This window comes from Pagrus major, chromosome 6, assembly GCF_040436345.1.
Source record: "Pagrus major chromosome 6, Pma_NU_1.0".
Classification (NCBI taxonomy): domain Eukaryota; kingdom Metazoa; phylum Chordata; class Actinopteri; order Spariformes; family Sparidae; genus Pagrus; species Pagrus major.
Window position 1 is genome coordinate 17,017,355 of NC_133220.1, and position 22,627 is coordinate 17,039,981.

Genomic DNA, 22,627 nt, shown 5'->3' on the forward strand with positions numbered 1-22,627 from the left:
GCTCACCTCTTTTCTTCTGTCGCTGTTTTCCTTCTGCAGGTGCCACTTGAGAGACATGTGAGGAGACCTTGCCTGGCACTCCAGGAACGTGGTGCTGCCCTCCACCCCATACTGAACCGTCTCCAGAGTGTTCTTATTGGCTAGAAAACAATATGATGCATTATTCATGAGAAAATGTATAAAATACACAAACTAGATAGATGGATAGAGCGCACTCAAAGTGGTAGGTAGGTATCCCGATACTCACTGTTAGAGTTATAACCTCTGCACTGGCGGATTGGGTTGCCATACTTTACATCCTGCCGACGGCTCCGTCTAGAGGGGTCAGATCAACAGAACAAAATAAAAAGCTTAACTTCAACATATTTCAAAATTACCTCGCTATCAAGTAAAACACAAACACATGCAAACAAGTACTGTACATACTGTCTATACAATCTTAATCCTCACCTCTTCTGTGAGGACGAGTATCTGGAGCAGGATTTGCCATCCCAGGCGCAGTACGGGTCTCTGGCCAGACAGCAGTCAGCGCAGGCCTCCCCGTACACATCACAGCGATGGAGAGCCAGGTGGGTCACCCCCAACACTGATCCTACATACAGTTGTTGCTATTAAAAAAAAAAGATAAACAGAGGTAAAGATCAGAAAACAAAGTAATCAGAGACAAACATTTTCAGTACCACTTTTATTTTACAGGTCTGAGAAAGTAAGTAGTTGTGTTGAGTTTATAATCAGTTGCTGTTTTCCTGAAGGATTTCCTTTTACTCCATTCAAAGCCAAATAGTATTCTCCAGGTACGTATGTGTATATGTATACATGTACAATATGCTTGGCTGCAGCTAAATTCCACTTTTTTTCCAGTTCAGCTCTCAAGGTTAGAAAATAACTGCAGTGATTAACTGTAAATCCACCATTTGAACACCGTGTCTGTTTCCCATATAATAAGCACCAAAATTACATGGTTCTTTCCAGGAACCTTCCCATGAATGTACAGTTACATACTGTACTAACTCCTTTCAGAGAACTGTAGAAACTATGGTAACTGTTTAGTTAAGTGTTACAACATATACTTATATTGTTATTTGTTTTTTTACTTTAAAATGTAAAATGTAACGATGATTTTGATTGTTTGTATTTTGCCATTTGTATGTTATTTGTTATGTTATTTACTTTTTCATATGTTTTGATTCCCCCTTGTGTTTTGTATGTTTGTACATAAGGCTTACGTAATTTTCTCATTTAGAATAACGACTGTACACACATATTTTATCTGACGTCTGACTGCTGTGCTACAATTAACTTATTTGCTTAACTATGTGGTCTGAGCCACTTCAAAGTAACTTACCCTTTTGGATGAAATCTTCATGGTGGTAATTGATGTGGGAACCTGCAGTGACAAAGTTAACGACAGCTTTAAACGAGCAGAAAACAAATATTCAGTGTTATTTTTTTGTCGCAGATAACAAACATGATATAGGAGATAGATAAGAGAATAAGGTTCCGACCTTGAAGACCTCCACTTCCTCTAAGACCAGCTCCTCTGTCTGCAGGTCGTCTCTGGGCAGGACAATCACTTTCTGGACTGACCCGCGATCTGTAAAACAGGAGAACGATACAAGTTTGACACAGCCCTGTTGATTGTTTTGAGCTATAGACTTCTAACCTTAGCTGCACTCACTTCATCCACTTAATTATCAGTTTTCTGACAGGAAACTGCTTTGAGAATTCCCTAAATATAACCCATCTGGACAGAGCAAAAGCCAGAGGACATACACAGTTGACACTGACACTATTATCTCACTGTACAATAATCATATAATGTGTTGTGCTGACCTGTGCCCAGGAAGAGCACCTCGTAGCTCCCATCCGCAGCTGCCACTTGGTCCACTGCAATTGTGGTGAACTCGTAGTCCACGTTGGTTCTGACCACCAGGGGGCGCTTGTGCACTGGGTATACTGCATTGTACATGGTGGGGTGGTTTCTCATGAAGTTGATCACCTCATCTGGGTAATCCTTTGTGGATTTCATGTTGGGGGTGAAAGTGCCTCCAGGACACTATTGAAAAAGAAAATATTCATATAACTATCAAACCTGCAATTAAGAAAATTCCTTATGCAGTAAAAACAAGTTCTATATAAAAGATCTTTATTGTTCATAACTCACAGTGCCAGGTCGTGGGTAGGGGATCTTCCCAGTGTACGCCACCCACTGGTAGTTTGGCCCCTCCTTGTGGGCAAAAGGCCCATTGAAGACCATGCGGATGTCGGCCATGGAGTAGACGCACACCGCCGAGCCTTTAAACACAGACCTGGAGGAGGGCGGGAGATAAAGGATGAGCACACAGAGACAACAGCAGCAGCAGCAGCAGCAGCTCGAGGATACAGATTAACTCACTCCCTGAGATAATTACTACGGGTGTTCTTTGCGGCTGGTACAATCTACTTCCTTCCCACGTACTCAGCCAGGCCTCTTACAGGAACACACTGAAACATTATGACGCACAAACACACACTCAACCAGAGTCAAGCTGTCTGACACACTGACATACAAACACCCACGTACTGCAGAGAATCGCCAGAGCTCGGGCTCTCGCTGCTGTGTGGTGGGTGTACTATGTTTGTAACTCCTGTCATGGGCCTCTATCATTAGCACCGCATGTGTTTTTATCAGCTGGGTTTAAATGTGCCTGATGCCTTAGAAGAGGATGGAAACAATAACAGTATTTGTTTCTCAAATACATTAATCAAGACACGTTTATTATGACTCTGCGCGTGCCTCTCCCTGCAGTCGGAATCTAAATTTCCATCTCTGGTTGGTTCCCTTGAATTTTAATGCCGTGCTGTTGAATGACAACTTGCTATCAAACCTGACCTATAAGGAACTATAGGCTCAGTCAGTCTCTCAGAGGAGCACGACTCCCTCTGGGCTCCACATTCACAGCCCTGTTTTTGTCTTTGTAGCCTGAATCTGACAGGCCATACACAACACAGCATTTCAATATCAGAGAGAGCCGACGCCTTCAGGCTGAGTGAAAATGAACACAAACAAAAGCAGGAAACCAAAATACACCTTCTCTCCAAACTGCATGAAAGTTAGAGAGTCGGAGGAAGCTGTCAGTCACTCACCCTGAAACTGAGAAGACTCCGTAGATGACGGGGTTCTTGGTGTCTTGAGTCGGCTGGATATACACATCCCCTAATAGATAAAGACAGTCAAGTTTAGAGTCATTAGTCACAGTATTACAGCATGAAAAGCAGTGAAAGAAGAAGTACTGAGACCATTCAAGTCATTCTATGCAGGATTTATCAGTTGCTGTCGGTGAAAAAGTAATTTGTTGAGTCTCATTCCTCAAATAGAAACGCTTTGAGCTGGAAGTAAAAGCACATTGACAACAACTTAAAAAATCCCCATTACAAGGCAAAGCATTCAAAATTCAAGTATTCAAATTAAACTATCGAGAGGTTTACAGGGTATATCACTCTCATACAAGCTCATTCTCACTCCCAATGTGTCAAATAAAGCATCCTGGTCAGTATTAATATAAAAAAAACAAAAAAACAGTCAAGAGTCGGACAGGTCACACATGAGACTCTCACCCAGGAGAGCGGGGTTTGAGTCCTGTGTGTGACAAAGTGTGCAGGTTTTGATTTGTTTTTAACTTACATAAGGTAACTTGTGTGAATAATGTAAAGGTAAATTAAGTAAGTGATGTGTTGGACCCAAAACATGATCTTTTCTAAACCTCACTGAGTAATTTTGGTGCCGCAGTTTAAAGAAATGCAGTGGAAGTAGAATATCTCCTCTGAAATGTAGTGGAGTAGAAGTATAAAGTAGCAGCAAATGGAAATACATACAAGTACCTAAAATGGTATTTCAGTAATTGAGAGAATATTCGTAGTTACAGTTTGGGACTGATGAAAAAGGAAGCCTTTCTACAGAAGCACAACTGTCATGATGAACGGTCAGACAGAGAAAACACGGCACATTAAGTAAATATTAGTGTCTGTGTCTTGCATCAAATCGTCCAAAGCTTTCCAGATTCCACCTGGTTCCAACCCAAAGTAATTGTAATTGTGACATATGGAGATTTTTTGCTTCCTAGGAAGGGGAGTTTAAAGGAGAGTTCCTCATGATTTGTGGTTACCGGAGCCTCAGTGAGATCCTGAATCCAAACTCTTCCAATGTTGAAACTACAGTTCCTGAGTCCCAGCAGGGAATACGAGTGAAACAGAGATCTCAGCTGAAACATAACTTTAATAGGAGCCATATGCATCCAATGACTGCGGGGTTGAAGCGATTGTGAACCCTGCGTCTCCTCTGATGGCTTAATGAGAGAAAAGTGCAAGGAAAAGCAATGAGGAAGAAAAATGGAATAAATTTAAAGTAGACAGGTTGAGTAGAATAACACTTCACCACAACACACAGAACACATAGGTCCATTTAATGCTGTGCATCAGCGGGAAACCGGTGAAAAGGGCTCGGATCGCTTGTTTTAAATGGCCTTGAAAAGACAAGGACAACAATTATCTAGAGTCAAGTCTTTGGAAAACACCAATTACAATAATGAGGCTTGAAATCCTACCCATTCTTTTTTAACCTGAGATCTGTGAAGCTTGAAGCAAGACAGTAAGAACGTAGAGCCATCCACTCAGATTTATCTCTCATGTTTCACCTGAATGAAGTTACAATTAATCATTGAAGGTGCAATGTAATGACACATGATTTGATCCTTGTACCCTCAGCGTTATCAAGATAAACAAGCTTAAATTCACATGGCTTTCATTTCATTTCTGACTCTGCAAAATCAACAAACTCTCCTTTGATCGGGAGCTCGAAATCATTTCAGTAAAAACGATCTCCTCACATGCCAAGGTATGAAAATGACAGGTAATGGCTGCGCACTAAAGCAAAAATTAACTTTTGGCAAACAAAGGAGAAATTCATAACCCTATCTGACGCCAGTTTGACAGGCCTCCTGGCTACAGAGGGAGCGCAGCGAAAGAAAAAAAGAAATAAATCAGCAGAGAAATGGAACAAGTTGCGTCACCGCAACTTGTGTTTCTGATGTGTCAGATCAGACGGAGCCTTTGAGGCACTTTCAGCATCACATTAGCAGAGAAACATCTCTGATTGCTGTGAGCGCAGAAAGAACACAAAGAGAGGCGATAATTTAGGTGTTTTTGTAAAGTGAAAACAAGAGAAAGTGAGCGATACACCCACCAAATAGTCACTGGATGGAAGAGTGACTCCTGTGTACCTACTCTAAAGGATATGCACTGAAAATATGTTGATGAAATGTCCACTTGGAATAAAATTGGAAAAAAATTGAAAAAACAAACAAAGCAACAACAAACAGGACCCTTGTCTTCATATACAGTAAAGAGGTTTTGGGATTTGTGGTCTACAGCGACATAAAAATAACTCAATGAAAAAACAATTTTTCACTCCATAATTACATTTCAGAAAAGGCAATAAAACTTTATCGCCCACACATTCATTCTCATTTTTGTCTGGCAGACATTTTCAGCTCTCTCACGTCTGCGTGTCTCTCTTTATATTCCTCTTCTCCCTCGGTGCTGCACTGAACGCTTTCTCTTCTGTTAGCCTCTGCCTCACCATCTGAATCTACTCCACTCTCTCCCCTGAGTCCTCATGCAACCACTCTGATGCCTCTGCTGGGCTCCGTCAGGACCAGCAGGACTGGAGACAGAATACATTTCGACCAGTCTGTCTGTGGTTGTGGGAAGGACGACCACAGAGCGGTGGGATGTCTCGCTGCACCTCAGGACTTGCAATGACCTCACCACGAGTGCTCATCCGCACTCAAACTACAACTGACCTGCTGCGCTGTGGATAGACTGCTGAAAGTGCAGCAACGCTGACAGAAGAGCGCTCTTCTGTCACTGACAGAGTGCTCTTAATGCATCACATACATTTGCATCTGGCAAAGCCTCATCACAGCAGGAATAAGAGCTGCTTCTATACGTGTAGCTCATAGCGCTGCTGGATGCACCGTTACTGGGTGAATTATTTAACTTCACAGTGCATCTGAATGGAAACACTTATGACTGAGAGATAATCTTATGTGCACGTGTGGTGCGTTCAAGTGCAAGGAAACACCCTACAGGTCACATGCTGTATTTCATTATGTTAATTTGGGATCATTTATAGACTGTTATAGTATAATAATTACATTGGTTTCCAATGCTTTCAATGCAATGGAATTTTCTTCCATTTGGACATTTAGTGCCACAAAATTACATTTTGTACAAGATTTAGGTTTAATGACACAAAACTCTCAGAAAAGTGCATTGCTTGGTAGTTATTCAAAAATTATTTTTTGCATTATGTGATGTAGAACGTATTCACAGGGCAGCCATTTTCCTCCAACGTCATGCTCAGGGTGGGAAATTTAAATGCAAGGATAATGTAATGCTGTTGTGTTCCAGGTCGCAAGACATTTAAACGTAGATAATCTGACAAACTATCATTTTACAGCTTCCCAATTAATCAGCAACTGAAAAGATGATGGATAGTGAAGTAGTCGAATAGTCGAGCCTTAATATATTAATATTAATTTGAGTTTGACTTGACTCCATCTCGTCGGCTGGACTCTTGCTTGCAGTTGAAATCACAACAAATCGTAAAGTCTATCTATCATTTTAATCTTGTTTGCGATGGATTTTATTCCCAATGAGGGCACATATTCCAACTTACATGGAGCAAAAACCAGTGGAAACTAGTGGAAGATTTGCTGCTCATACCACCAGTCACTATAATTTCAAGGATACTACAAATCCCTCCTTAATCCTGTCAGTCATGTGAGTGACGGACAGGCCGGGATGATCCACAGGGGTCGGACTGATCCCAGCTGCTCATTACTTTGATTACTCTGTATGCGTGTGTGTTTGCTTTTCTATCTCTAGTCTTTTTTAAGTACAAATTCTCTGCAAAACGTGTTGCTGGTGCTTGAAACGATCACAGTCTTAGAGTAAGGATGTTACCTTTAAGGATGTTACCTGCAGGAGTCATGTTGATGTTCAAAGGAACTGACGTGTCAAGCTTAACATGCAAGAGTCAGTGACACCTTAATCTAAAGCTGCAGCTTCCCTGGGATTCTTCTCAGCATTGCTGCTCATAAGCAGACACATGCTGCTGTAAATGCTGCTTTGCAGGGTGTGTGTGTGTGTGTCCGTCCCTCCAACACATTCACAAAATTTGAGTAGATGTTAATGCTAAAAGCCTTAACATCATGGTGAAAGTATGCAAAGCAAATGGAGGTCAAAATGTGAGAACTCTACAAATGAGTAAGTTGTTGATACTGAATCTGTCAACATGGAGTCCATCTGGAGATCTTTGTTTTGAAATGGAGTTACACGCTCATGTAAAAAGTCTCATTTTACATCTGCCAGTTTTTTTTTTTCTGTCAGGTCATGCTTGTACTCATTATGTGCTTCACACTAAGCACTTTAAGCTGATGCATTATGTTCTCTGAGTTGTGTATTAAGATTTGTAAAATCACCACATCGAAGGAGTGGTCTGTCAGTGAACTTTTTGGCAAATTCAACAAATATCTCCTTCAGGTTTGCAAGCTGTGTGTTCATTGTGCACGCTGAGTTCATACAAAGCCCTGGCTATGTAATGAGGAAACAACACCACACAACACTATTCCAGCAAATCAGCAACAGGTGGCGTTCAAGCTTGTGCACAGTAAGGGGAGGGTCGAAAGAGCGGGACAGTAAATTGAGAGGTTACGTAATCATGTGATATTGCAAATTAATGTACACACTTTTGGCTGAACACACAAACCAGTCCGAATCCCATGAGGAACTATTGGCAGCTAAGGGTGTGGTTTATGTGTGACATCCGAGAAGAGCAGCGATCACCTGCAAAGTATTTTTTGAAAGTGCCTTTTATTTTCCAAACAGTTTCTAGCAGCGCCTTTCCAGATGTTTGTGTGGAACAAACCAACTGGTGCCTCAGGCTTAAATTTGGCACATGCTAACGTAGGAGATGGCCGAGAAACAGCTTTAACATTGGTGAGGCTTGAAGGCATGAAGATGAATGCAGAAGTTGCTGTGTCCCTGCTTGATACGTAAGGTACGGTAACTTTAGTGTTGTTATGTCTTGCTAATTTAATGTTTGTGATTTTTTTTTGTTTGCCAAGATATGCTGTTGTTGTGACGTTAACTGATGTTACTATAAAAGCAGGAAAGTTGTGAGTATCACTGTCTGGAGTGTGCTGGCTAGGGAAAACATTCTCGTCTTAGCATGTTAGCTTGCATGAATTTAGGGGAATTAGCTTCTGAAGGAGCACTGAAGGGTAGGGAGTATTTGTTTGGGTGTTGAGTTCAAATATCAACCATATTTCTCTAGAATAACACCCCGCTTTTAAGTCTTTTCTTATATATTTGGTTTTGAAGTTAAGTTTAGGATGATGGATACAAGCCTGGTGAGGAGATGGGGTGTGTAATGTCCGGAGATGAAAGAACAAAGTGCCATAAACGCTCTAAAAGGGTCAGCGATGGTGGGAGAATCTTAAACAAGGAAATAATCATTCAAACTCACTCAGTTCATCAAAGTGCGTCTCGATGCCGTCAGCTCCGGGAACTGAGCAGATGAGTCGAGCTTTCAGAAACGTGCTCCACTTGTTGACCAGACAGCAGTGTCCGCCGTCATCATTCTGCGGGGAGAAGATTCACAGTAGTCATCAATCCAGCTCTAAGAGAACGTCTGACTAACAGCTGTTTGAAACAACCGTCCAAACTAACTGCACCGGCTCTGTTGTTATTGGGCCTGTATGAATCAAGAGCAGCTCTGTGCTTCAGCTTGGCCCATCTGTACAGGAGGTCAGCCAACTTCTACTGCTGAGGTAAAGATTCAAGCCTTGGGAAAATCATTCATGAGCTGCAGCTCAACACATTTTATGGAGTCCTGATGATTTGCAGAGCTGGAAGACGTACATTTGCTATCTATCTTTATCTACCGTGACATTGAGTGGGGAACAAGTCTGTTTTTCAAGTTTCTTGTGGTGGGTGACATGTTTTAAACAGATAGCCATGTTTAAAACCACATGGCTTTAGTAATGGTCACTGGATCCACCACTTTAGTCCGGGCTAAAATATCTCAATGAGTATCAGATGGATTGTTGAGACATTTTGTAGAAACATTCATGCTCCCCAGATGAAGCCAACGGACTCTGATCCCTGGACTTTTCTTCTAGCACCACCAGCAGGTACAGGTACAGTATGTCTTTTAATTTAAAGACTCTGACAGCCGCTGGATTCAACGCCAAATTTGCGAAACATATTCAGGTTCCCTGGAGGATCAATTTTAAAGAAGTTGGTGATCCTGTAGCTCCAACATCAGGTCAAACCTTTCACTTGAAATATCTGTCAGTGTCGGTGAAATATCTCAACATCTACACGACGTACTGGCACCAAAGTCTTGTTTCATAGATTTCTTGTAAACTACATACTTTAGGAATACATCTTGCGAACACAGGAGCATCTTGAGAGACATTTTCTGAAGTCCGTGTGCAGATGGTTGGAAAGTTTGAGACCCTGTGTCATTGTTTGTCTGTCTTCAATGGAAAACAACACTCCAGGCCGCAGCACTACATGCCTGAGTAAACGCAGCTCTGACTTAGTGTGTGATGTCCATGCATGTATACAGATGTGGACCAAAGTAAACTCTGCCGCTCAAACATTTCATCCAGAGGAACAAAAATAACAGAATGTTTTTCCAAACTTAGCTGTTGAGGCAAACAGCAGAGATTTTGTTTTCCGACTGGTAATTGGTGTGCGTTACTGTTGCACGCTCAGCAATTACTGATGATCATGGGGAACTTCCTTTCTGGGCCTCTCAGAGATGAAGAAACAGGGAACAGACTATAACTAACCACTATGGAGACATATAAACCTTTCAGCTGTGATGATCAACATGAGGTTTGTTGACTGGTGTGATAACTCACCAGGCAGATCCGCCCTATCCTGGACTGGGTCATGGGACTCTGGCCCATCTCAGAGGCTTTCTCGCGGAAGAAGAAGTAGAGCTTGTCATCATTCTTCTCAGCGCTGTCTGGGATGAGGTGTGCATGGACGAATGTGGGATCTGTGAAGACGGAAGAAGAGAAGGAGAGACCATCAGCAGCTTTTCACTTCAAAATGTCCGGACTTTACTGCACTTAGAGGGCGTGTACCCGGGAAAGCCACAAGTGCCGAAGCCTGTTCAAATCAAACCTGAAGTGGACTTTCTGTGGAGTCCATTTGTGGTGCAGATGGCTCTGACAAAGTTAAAGAAAAGAATGCCATCCATACATATAGTATGATCCCCAGCAGGTCTTTGATTTAAAACAGTTTAAGTAATCAATGTTATAGAAATGTATGCAATTTAGCACATATATTTTGTGCATGTACATGTATATTTAAAAGTACCAATTCAAAAAAACAAAAAAATAATTGTCTTTCTGTGAGTCAGGTTACATTTTTACCCTGCCCATCTGTAGTGATTCCACCGAGACGCTTTCCTTACATGCTTCCAATGTTAATTATGTAGTGTTCAGTGTTCAGAGCAGAAATCACGATGAAGTTTAGCTGAGGTTAATAACAGGCTGCAGCAGTCCGATTCAGACGTGATGTCTTCCAAAGTTTCTTTTTTAGTTTGACATTTTCTCTGTATTTCCCAAGTCTTTGTTCCTCTGCAAGTGGAGCGATAGTAACTGGGAATTTTTCACTAAAAAGACTCGATTTGGAACAGAATGGAATGGAAATTTGGAAGATATGTGATTAGTCTGGCTAAGTCTAAGACTGCTGTAGCCTTACGTTGAGTTTGGATGTGTATTTTTGCACAAAACTAGGTCTGCAGATTTTGTCCCCCAGCACTTACATTAATAGCTAGTATATGAACAGGAGAAATGATAATAGTAACCTCACTTATTGTTTTAAGGCAGACATGAAAAAAAAATGTGAACCTGTCCTTTCACTGTTGTTGACAGCTGAGGAAAAATACTTTGAGATGGGTTACACAGTCGGGAACTTTAAGTCACCTCCATGGAGACAAGTGAGATCTTATGTCCTCTTACACCCTCGCAAACTTCACGTGACGACAGTGAACATGTCGCAGTTTGTATGATTCTCGTCTAAGAGGTCTCAGTCTAAAAGTCTAAATGGTGAAGATTTGTATTCAGCCACAGACATCATTCAAACTCTGAGGCAGAGGAAGAGGTCTATTGAGAACGATCCCTGCTGTAACATAAATAATAGTAGCCCGGGGCCCAGAACAGCACTTTAACTAACCCCAACCCACCCCTTCATTTCTTCCCAGTAACAATGCTCAATATGGCATCACCGCGCGTTCCCACTGGCTGACTTACTGGGTCATCACTGGGCATACAACACAGGGTGCCCCTCCCCGTTGTGACAGACCAGGGTCCCAAATGAGGACAAACCAAAATCAGGAGAAGGGGGGTAACCAGGAACCATGTAATGGGGGGAGGGGATTCCACATGGCTGATTAGCAGGACTCAGGTGTCCCGATTCAGTGCACCACTACCAGGGGACTGTTGTCAGGGCAACAGGGTCAGAGGAAAATCTGGGAGCCAGCAACACTGGGGGAGGCCGTGATTGGTTTGGCAACATCAACCGAAAGCCCCCGACCAGCATTTATATCGCTGTGACAATCACGGTTCATTAGAGCGGAGGCTAATCTGAGTCATTATTGACATTCAGTCATTTCCCCCCGTTACTACACTACTACTGACCTCACTGTCAGGCTCCGCAGGCATGCAGTCAACAATTTGCGTAGTGCATTTTATGCTCCGACTCAATTGATCATGTGGTCATGTGGAGCAGGGTGGAAAGATCAACAATCTCATTCCTAGAGGACGAGGCTTGAGGAGAGGACAGTGCTGAAGCAACATATGGGAAGTTACCGCAGGTGAAACATTACAGCAATGTTCTTCAGGAGCCGAGGAATAAATTAAAACCGGCCTGGAAAGAGATGAGTAGAAGAAATAATGCTGGCTGGAGAACAAGCCGTGAGTTGAGACATTACCGTTTAACCATCTGGAGTTGTACTGATCAGTCCTCATGGCTGTCTGCTTCCCCAGCGTACGGAAGATAGCCGAGTCTGTTCCCATGAAATCAATGTAGACTCCTGCATACAGCTCTCCATCTGTCGGAGAAACAAAGGAGGGTGAAGTCATCATGGGCGAAATATTTTCAGGTTAAAGCACAGTACACGTTTGATTTAAAACTTCATTAGAAAGTTGCATCGTCCCTCCAGGTTTAATCAAAATCAGACTGGTGGCACGCACAGCAGCTGCGTGAGGATTATAATTTCTTTGTATTTTAAAAAAACACGAGCACAGTGCCAAATACATCCTACTTGAAAAATCTGATCAAACCTGGTCCAGGAAAAATGTCATGTTTGGTTTACAATTGACCTTTCAATTATAATGCAATCATATCACATTCATAAGGCCAGTCAGTGTAATTTCGTCTGACAGCTGGATTTACACAGTTTCAATGAACAGCTGGATTTATGGTGTTGAGGTTACGGGTCAATCAAAGATTGATATTTTAGCCCTTCAGTATCACCTCCCTGTCAGTGTGATGTTTTGACAAAATTAGGCCCTGACACATCAGAAAAGGTAATTTTCCGTGCCTGAAAAAGGTTAAATTTAAGAGTCTTTACTGGCTACAGTATCTAATGTAGTGCTATTTTAAGGGGGTAAACTAGAGTTGACAAGAAGTAGGTGTCAAAAAATAACTCCCAGCGTCTAAACCAGGGGAATTCCAGCTTCCTCTGTTGTTCTCAGTGTGGTGCGTCGCTGCCTTGTCAGTTACTTAAGACGACCTGTAGCTGATTCTCTGAAGGTTACAGTTTTGTTCAGGTCAGCTGGAAGTGAGCTGACATAGCAAAACAGAGGGTCTCTCTATCTTTCTCTCTCTCTACCTCACACACACAAACACACACACGCAGGGCAGGAGGTCACTGATGATCAACAGCCATGTCTGACCACCTGTAAGCTGCTGACAACAAAAGACCACCCACTGACAGGTGAGAGCACACATCAGTCTGACAAAACAACATATTGATAAAACTAGAACTATATAATGTACTGGAGCTGAAATGATCAGCATAAAATGGCAAAATTCTTTGGTTGCATCTTTCCAATTGTGATGATTTGCTGATTTTCTCTCTCTCATATGATCGTACAGAAGACTGCCTTCGGGTTTCGGACTGTTGTTCAGACACATCAAGCAACTTAAAAACTTGATTGAGAAAATGACAAATCAGTTGAAAATGAAAATAATCATTTGTTGCAGCCCTCGGCTGTAAATTATGAGAGGAGCAGCTATTGTAACAACCTTTAAAGGGACAGTTCACCAAAAAAAAAGCCCAAATACATACAATCCCTTTAAGGCGTGCACAGAAGCTGACCAGCCTAAAACCCAACAACTACTTCAGAACTTCTTTGTTTTCCACACGTATCTATTTAAAGCTGTCTGTACACAATGTAAGAAGGAAAAAAAAAAGCAGGGACTTACTGATCAAAGCAGAGACGCTGTTAAGTTTGGGGTCATAAGGACATTTTCCTTTCCCGGAATCCACTTTACCAGGTTCAAGCCGGAAAATGTATTCCTGTAAGGATCAGGACAAACGTCATCAATAATTGTCTTGTTCTTGCTCCCATTTGGTCACAGACTTATCGTGTTCAAGGAACTGTTTGGTATGTGAGGGACGGTTGTTCTCAGAATGCAGCGTGTACAAGGCACTTTGAGTAAACTCGGATGTTAACAGCAGCAGCAGCAAACTAATAACGTGATCAGTTTAGAGGCAGAGTAACAATGACGAGGAGCGAGCTGTGACCCTACAGCCGCTGAAAAACAGACTCTCTCACAGCACTATCGGATCTGCTGAGGGGAACAAAAAGCACACAAAGCCAGTTATCTGTGAGATGGAGAGGTGGAGGAAAATGCTGAGAGCAATCCAAAACTCATCCACCATGCTTCTGATGTTAGTGGCTCAAACAAGAATTCATTATTCCACAGTGCAAGAGGACATCTTGAACATCTGTGTCAACACTGGGTATGTGTCTACATGGAGGTTTGTCGGGCACTTCAAAGCAGGCTGATGGTGTCTGACAGGTAGGAAAATATGCGAGGGGAAAGCAGAATAATGTCAACGCTGCATTTGTCAGCTCCTTTTGGATCATTTTTTCAGGAACAGCATAAAATATAACTAAAAAATATGTGTGTGTATTGAATCTCCATTTGGAACGTCCCTTAAATCAACCTCTCAGTTACGAGGCCTCTACCAAAAGGTTTTTTTTTTTTAACTTTCAAAGCTTCTATTGAGGTTTTGGATTGACGCTTTGAATGTGTGTTGTTAAAGTTTGTAACATCATCACAAAAAAAATCCCCAAGTTGAAAAAAGTGATTAATAATCAGCAGTTTTAAAATGCCTCGCAAGAGATATGTGACATCAACTTTTGGCTACTAGGCTCCATCCGTGTTAACAAGTGAGGAAGGCATAAACAAAAAAAAACAAGAAAAAAAAAACCCCAGAAGGATGTCATTGGAAAAAACGTTCCGACTTTAGCAGAAAATTTTGTTCATAGTAAGAATCTGATGAAAAAAAAGAAAAAAATCACATTTTATAATTTGAAAGGAGTTCAGCGAGCTGATCTATGAAAACCTGAAACTCTAAAGGTACTCCAGGTGGGCACCAAAAAGTCTTTCCAAAACTCCCTTCAGCCCACCTTCGCCTCCAAAGGCTCTGACGTAGCGCTGTAGTCTGCTGCCCGACTCGTTCTCCCTCCAGATTGGGGTGCCTGTAGGTAGTGGGAGCCCTAAAACATACACAGACACGGCACAGTGGGCCACCTCATTACGACATTCAACAGCCCAGAACAAAGTGAATTTAACCTGATGGTGACCAGGACATAAACAGAAGAGGGGAAAAGGAAAGTGCAAAAATGAAGGACCAGAAAAAAAAACAGACAGACTTAACGGGGATGAACAAATCTAAAAAAATGGAGAGAAAAATGTCAAAGTGGAAGTCACAGTAGAGTGAAGACAGCCCGGCGGGCGACATTCATCATTTAGTAACCATGTTGGATTAGACTCAGTGTCATGCAAACACAGCTGCAAACTCCATGCATAAACCATGAAACAGGAGAGGGAATGCAACGAAATGAAACAGGCAACAAATGAAGAAATGCATTACATCCAGCAGAATCAAATGAAGTGAAGGACAAAACAGCTGAGGAGACACGATAGGTGAACAGTCCATAGCCCCATTTATACATTTAGAAAACTTGTAATGCAAATTTGTGCAGATGGGGTTGTTCATATATTCATAGCCTGATTAATATAACATTTTATTCCTAAAAACATATCCATAATGTCTTTTTATGGTTGTTGACATTTTGCAAACTAGTGAATAATTAATAGGATAATGCATCATTTGCATATAAAAAAATCAAATTTCAGAACACTTAAGAAAAAGAAACCTATCTTAGTCTATAGTAAACATTTCTTAATGTTATTCGTCTTAATCTCTCCTAAACTAAACAGTCTAATTTGGCTATTTTAAGTTTTCCCAAAAATGTGTAGGTTTTTGATGCAGGGCTCGACAGGTTGACAAAAAAATCTGCAATGTGAAACCTGAAACAGCACCCATAAAAACAGGAAAACCAAGGCAGTTAAAGAAAATGAGTTGAGAATTAATGTGGGACTAAAAATGTGTGAAGGCCTCCGTGTACGAAGCGGAACAATTTCCGAACAATCGGTCTCTGTTTACATCTGAGGAAAATCTTTACAGTGTGAAGCAACATTACATTTGGGCCTTCGGGGAGAAGCTGAATGACAAGAGGCGGACTGACCTTTACAAATGAAATCTGAACCCTCCATTTCAACAGTGAGACTAAACAGGCAGCGTGGTGAATGCAAGTGTGTGGACTGTAGCCGGGCCGGCAGCTGCTGCAGCTCTGCGTGGCCGGTCGTGCTGTTGCGAGGAAGGGATGGACGGAGGGAGGGAGGGAGGGGTGAGCTACAAGGCTGATGATGGATGAGAGGCTCCATCAGTAATGATGGCCTTTCAGAGGCTCTCAGCCAGAGAGGAAGACAGGCCACAGGCTCTGCTGTGTGTAAACAGGTGAGGGGGGACTACTAGGTATTTGCTACAGATATACTGTCAACGTGCTATTCCCAGCGGTAAGAGAAGATTGGTGCCTCAACAGGCTCTAAGCGGTGGCAGTTAGGTACCTCACCAACAGCAATTTTGCAATAATAATAGAGATCTAGAGGCGACTGGCCGTTAGCTTTTTTCTTTGAGTCTCCCAGACCGTGAAACAGATCGATGAAAAGCAAGAGGCAGAAATGATGGAAGAGAAGCCATGAAAGTGAGGAGCAGGAGCAGAAGGAGAGTCTCTGACCCGAGATTGATTGACAGATACGGTTCTTTAAAGAAGCGGAGAGTGAAGGTCAAAATGTCTCCATGGCTGCCCGGCTGCGTCTTTGGTTACCTGTGACCTGCGTCCTCGGTCCACGTAGGTGCAGATGGGGTTGTACGCGCCTGTTCCACACACATACAGGTGGGTCCGGTTCCACGGCTCGATCAGACGGATGAAGTTTCCACATTCCCCCTGAGGGAGAACAAAACAAAACCCGACAGGATTAAAAAAAAAGAAAAAAAAAAGGATTCTGATCATGAAAATGCAGCGGAAAAAAAAGGGTTACATAATACATAATGCCCCACTGGTGGTTAATAACCCCTCTGCCTGGCTTTAAACCCTCCCATCTATCATTTCCGCTGTTGGCTGGCTTGTGTTTGGCAGCCCTGTTCTCTGGCTCTGTGTGTCGGCCTGGCCCGGGCTTCACATCAGACCACACTGTCAGAGGGAAAAATGTTTCCAAACACCATATAACTGTGCGGCAGAGACCAAGAAAAGCAGAGCATCTGAGCTGTGAAGTGTGTTTGCTGTGGGGCTTGAGGGTAAAACCAATCCACTGTTCTGTTCGACTTAACAAGTTAAAAAACATTTTGGTTTACCAAACATGACTGCTGAGTGAAAATTTTGGTTTCTAAGGAAGGAGAAATTTAAAATCCAATTAGGGTTTTTTTTAGAGGAAGACATAAAGACATGCTTGTTGCTGTGAGCTTTTTTAAAACGTCGCCAATCGATGTGGTTTATTTGGAATTTGTGAGAATTCAGACGAGATCAACACTTTTCTTTTGGAGCGCAGACAAAGAGGTGCTGCTGCTAAAAAACAGCTCTGTGTTTTCGAGGTCTGCAGCTTTCTAATCTCTATTTTTTTCTGACCAGCTGTCTGCCTTCCCGGTCTCAATCCACCCAAATCAAAACTACAGAAATGTACAGGCCGACCGTATCTGTTCAGATTTGTCTGTCAAGTCGGCAGCTAGTGACAGCTGGCGAAAAAGAAAGGATGTACCAAGCATAACAAAAAGATTGTATGCAGGATGGGGGATGAGCCATTTTGGCAGATCTTAGCAACACGACAGATGCACAAGTCAGAGGTTTGAGAGGATGTGTTTTTGTGTGTGTCTGTGTGTGTTTGTTTACGCGCGTGTGTCTGCGTGTGTTACTCAGCGCACAGTTGTGCTCCCCCACGGAGAGCACAGTGGGGATGATTGCCTTTGACCTCCCGCCTGAACCGACATCCCCTCTGAATTGCTTTTGAATTGTCATCATCTGTCATTCCCTAAAGAGTGGCCCACGATTGCCAAGACGTCTCCCCCGGTAGCCAATTTTATTTCTTATTTTAGTGATGAAATTTCAAACCCACCTCCGACACACACACAGAGGCTCATACGCGCACATACAAACACACAGAGGCCGATACGATACGATGTAGCCAGAGGCGTTGAGAGGCGCGGGTCACTGAGCACGCATAAATGAACATTCCAGTTGGATAAACAGCAGCCTGCGCTCTCTACCAGCAGGGGAGAGCGGGGTTATTAGCCGGAGTCTCATCACCCCTAACATGGGTGAGATGAGTGTGTGTGTGTGTGTGTGTTTCAGGGGGGTCAGAATGTGTGAACAAAATCAAAAGCGAAGGATCTGGTATTTGTATGAATTTCAATGATGAGTCTCCTTGCGGGGGCTGCACCGGCGGTGGCTGTGTTTGAACGTCTGAATCGTATTAACACTTCAGACAGGCGGCCTGTAGCTTCCAGTGGCTAATTCATCTCGTCTGCCTGCCTGGAGAACACAGGGAAAAATAATTATTGTGCAAAAAAGAAAACAAGATTAAAAATAAATAGAATTATCAATTAATGTGTATGAGACATGTAGGCTAGTGAGTATGTTTTCGGCTCTCGCTGAAACGGCTGAGTGTCGCACGTTCCAAGTTCCTGCTGGAGCTTAATTGGTGGCAGCTGTACGCAATCAGCAATCAGGGACCCAGAGACAGTAAATAAGAGCTTCACAGCAAGTCACACATTGGAAGGAGCTTTAAAACGTCCTCCGCTGACCCCGGTGCCAGATTCAAATTAAAAGTGTCGTTAAAAAGACAGACTGAAAACACACTCGTGATTTTTACACCAGAGTATCGCCAAATAAAATGACACTTAAACGTGCCGGACAAAGGTTTACAGATTTGCTTTTATCAGCTGGTACATTAGGGAACCTGTTACTCCTGCAGCACTTGGGTTGCGGTCGAGTAGTCTTTGTTTGCTTTGGAAGGTTCCTGACAGAGTGAAACAACCTGGAGGTTAGTGGCAGCCGTGGTAAAACCTGGTTGAGTTCTCTAAATGCTCAGGAAAGAAGCTTCAGTGCTTCCTTTCTTATCTTCGTTGGCATAAGATACACTGGACCATCCTTTATGAAAGGAAACAAGATTACGCTGTCCCACAATTCCTTGTGGCAGCAACATTTAAAATGACCAATCAGCAACTGTTTGCATAATTATGTAGCCGAGAGTGTAATGCTGCATTCGCATTCACGTGCTCCTCGGATGGTCCCATTTCCCAAGTTGCGCCAAAGACGAGAAGCCAAAAAGGTTTTTGCATTTTATCGCTCAGCACGTTGACAGCTGTTTCCAGTATTTGAGTGACAAGGAAGAGCAAAGGAAACGATACAATGACTATACAACACATGATTTGGTAATACATGACCGACATGTTTCAGCATCACATGACGTCAGCTCTCCAACTCATGTACCAACATTTTCTACAACTTTTTGAGTGACAACCCCGAGAGGGCATTCACGTGAATTTTCCCAGATGGATCCGATAATTTTGTTCACTGTACAGATTGTTAAGCCCATTGAGGCAATGTGATTGTGATTTTGGGTTATATAAATCAAATTGATTTGATTTGATTTGAAAACCCATCAATCAGGACCCCCTAGAGCCTAATCATTCTAAAACCTCAAATATTATCAATTTGCAATAATAAAAAACAGACAGGCAGTAAGTCCTTATATTTGAGCAGCAGGCACCAGAAAATAATTTTGCCTAATAATGGCTGAAATGATTACCAAATTATTAAAATCGATGGTAATTCATTTTCCGAATTGTTTCAGCCCTCCTCAGTTTACATCACTTTGTTTGAGTACTCACATTGGTGTCTTTCCCTGAGAGGACACATTCGGTCTTCCTCTGCTGGGCGACAGGCCAGTGGATCTGACAGAGAAAGATCAACAAGCTGGTTAGATGGAAACTTGTGTGGGGTTCAATCAAGATTATTGTTTGTGTGGGACGTATTCTTACTATGAGCGGCTCCTTGTTGATGTCGTGCAGATCCAGAGAGAGGATGTAATCTTTGCTGCCCACATACATGCGGTCGTGGTCCTCATCCATGCGAAGGATCCGATAGTCGGTCGAGTTCAGCAGAAAGGAGAAGTGGTGAGCGGTGCCGGTGGACTTTAACTCTGTGAGGAGGCAAAAAGAGAGGAGAAATAAATGGTTTGCTTCAAGCTGTGCCTGTAATAGTGTAGCAGGAAAACACACAATAAAACTGGGAAACGCAAATCACAGACGTGGTCACAAGAGATGAGTGTAGGCTGCTTATTTTTGGCACTGAGACGCTCTTTCATTCTTTCCGCACGGGAGGTGATTTTCTCTCTGTTTATTTTTCAAATCTAAACCACACATACAAACACACGTTTCTCTTGCATTACTTGTGAGGGCCGCCAAAAACTTAAAGGTGCAATATGTAAGAATTGGCCACCTGATTCATACTTAAAGCAAACAGGGGGCAGCATATCACCAGAGAAGCCACTAATTATTGTTAACTGTGGCTGCTGTTAGGTAGTTAGCTCAGTTAGCCCTGCAGCTAGCGGTCTGTAACGTAAGCTTGGAGCACTGGGGTAGTGTAGTAGTGGAGATTTGGAACGCGACAGACTGAGGCTAGCTGGTTAGCATGTTAGCAACAGAAGATATCTATTTAGCATGACACACTGTTATTTCTTCACATTTTGTGGATAATCTTAGTTATTTTATTGAACGTTTTCAACTAAAATTCTTACATATTGTACCTTTAATGTATATTCCCTAGCCCCTTACCCTAACCTTTTTCATCATAACTTAATACTGAACCCCAGCCGTTAGCCCTGTCCTTAGCCTAACTCCAACCTAACCTTCAAACCAAGTATTATCCCTTAGTAACAGCCCTTTGAATGTATGAGAATCGGCCAAAATGTCCTCAGAAAGCAGAAATGTCCTCACAGTGCGGTTGAAAAGCAACAATTTGTCCACACAAAGGCAGCAATACAAGCACAACACACACACATACACACACACAGTATGCTAATGTTGGTGCCATGATAGTATGCTAATGATGCGCCAAATCTTCCCTCAGACTCTCCTAAAATTCATTTACAGAAGCCGCTTGTTCTTTCTTCTTTTTTTTTTCTTCTTCTGCACTACAATTACATCCTGCCATTATGGGGTTCTGGAGAGGCTAAATCTGGTTATGACAGGTTTGACAAAAGCAAGGAGGCATACAGTAAATCTCACCAGAGTCAGAACTGAACGGCAACAGACAAGCAATAAATCACTCAGTGCTGTGTGCCAACAGAAAAGTGTCAGGATAACTCTAAATGACCATTAATTCTGGCCTGTTTTTCCACACTGCTTTGCTGTTGGTATACTGAGCTACAGTCACGTAACATGGCTTCCATTACAAAGAGCCAAACGGCAGATAATGTTCAGGTTCTGGCAGCCTCAATCCTATCGAGCTGTTGCGGAGACGATGTTCTTCACTGTAATCTCCTCTCGTGAATTCTCCATTTCAGCTGCAGCACAGGAGATGCCGACCACTCCCAGGCTTATTAGTCTCACATCATATCACACATGCATAACATGGCCATATCCTTCCCTCCATATCGCTGTTGAAACTATAAAACTTCTCTCAAATGGCTCACATACTGCTCAGGGCAGATCGCTGCCGTGTGTGAGCGTGAGTTTAAGTTACACTCTGGGTGTGAGGGGAGATAAGTGGAGATCTGGTGAACGGAAAGCAGCTTTTTCTCCCGGTCCTCCCATTACCTCCCAAGCTGTTAGAGAATCTGATAGGAGGTCTCTCTCTTTCTCTTGCTCTCTTTCAAACTCTACGCTTGGGAAAGTGGAGCTTGAGAAAGTTGAGCCTGCACTTGTGCTGCTTCTATTTGCAGAGAAAACTAGAGGACCAGATAGAGGACCTGTTCACGTTCCACTTCAACAGGACCAGACAAACAACCCTACTGTTCTCATCAGCCAAGTCTGAGACACACTGAAAATGAGAGAGACTCCCTGAAACAGCTTTTCTTGACCAAGAGGAATCAAAATGTCTTGTCACTTTACAGGAAATAAAAGACAGCATGATGTTCTCCACCTGCACAGGACATCTTGAAAAACTGACATGAATCCTCTGTTAGAAAGCTCCTCAGCTGCTGGTGCGCTGAGCTCCTTCAGGAACTGTGAAATACTACCGTCACGGTGCAGCATCATGGCGAGCAGTGGGCTGGATAAGGTAGTAAATAGGAATAGACATGGCTGTCACCCGTGTAATTCTCATAAGTTGCCTCCAAACACAGCTTTACTATTTGTTCGCACTCTCCTCGATGGAGAATTGCAGAAGGCCTGAGCGTTTGTGGACTTTCAGTGGAAACATAAGTATTATGATTTTATTGGGGTATTATTTTATAGAATTCTGAACAGATCTATTAAAATTAATGATTCAAAGCCAATTTAAAATGAAATGCTGAGAAAATTAGATACTTAAGTTTAAGTGAGTTTTTTTCTTTGTTCAATCGAACTGAACATCAATTTTAAGTTCTAACTCCGCCAAGGAGGTCATGTTTTCACCTGTGTCCATTTGTTGGTTGGTTTGTCAGCAGGATTACACAAAAACTACAGAATGGATTTTCAGGAAACTTGGATGGAGGACGGGTCTCAGCCCAGAATAGTCTTCATTAACTTTTGGTACAGATCTGGATAAAGGGACAGATCCAGGATTTTTTTTCTCCCTTTCTTTAACATTGCAAGACTTTTTGCAGATTTTTGGACATTTTTGTCAATATCTCTGGGAATATTGCATGGATCTTGAAAAAAAAAAAAATTCAAATCACAAATTGGGCTTCGGCGGAGGTATGTGCTCTACTGAGGTGTGTT

General features: G+C 42.5%; 1 protein-coding gene across 2 annotated transcripts in view; it reads right to left on the reverse strand.

The window, feature by feature from the left end:
• sema3fa (sema domain, immunoglobulin domain (Ig), short basic domain, secreted, (semaphorin) 3Fa) overlaps positions 1-22,627 on the reverse strand; it is a 56,436-nt gene that overhangs the window by 2,666 nt on the left and 31,143 nt on the right. For both annotated transcript variants that reach the window (XM_073469127.1, XM_073469128.1), the window contains exons 3-18: positions 19,745-19,905; positions 19,595-19,657; positions 16,536-16,655; positions 14,769-14,858; positions 13,555-13,648; positions 12,056-12,175; positions 9,975-10,114; positions 8,570-8,684; positions 3,127-3,196; positions 2,165-2,309; positions 1,834-2,056; positions 1,506-1,594; positions 1,346-1,387; positions 451-608; positions 248-315; positions 7-140 (exon numbers count right to left, since the gene is read on the reverse strand). In XM_073469127.1, the coding sequence (XP_073325228.1) occupies positions 7-140; positions 248-315; positions 451-608; positions 1,346-1,387; positions 1,506-1,594; positions 1,834-2,056; positions 2,165-2,309; positions 3,127-3,196; positions 8,570-8,684; positions 9,975-10,114; positions 12,056-12,175; positions 13,555-13,648; positions 14,769-14,858; positions 16,536-16,655; positions 19,595-19,657; positions 19,745-19,905 (1,832 nt within the window). The remainder of the gene's footprint in view (positions 1-6; positions 141-247; positions 316-450; positions 609-1,345; positions 1,388-1,505; positions 1,595-1,833; positions 2,057-2,164; positions 2,310-3,126; positions 3,197-8,569; positions 8,685-9,974; positions 10,115-12,055; positions 12,176-13,554; positions 13,649-14,768; positions 14,859-16,535; positions 16,656-19,594; positions 19,658-19,744; positions 19,906-22,627) is intronic.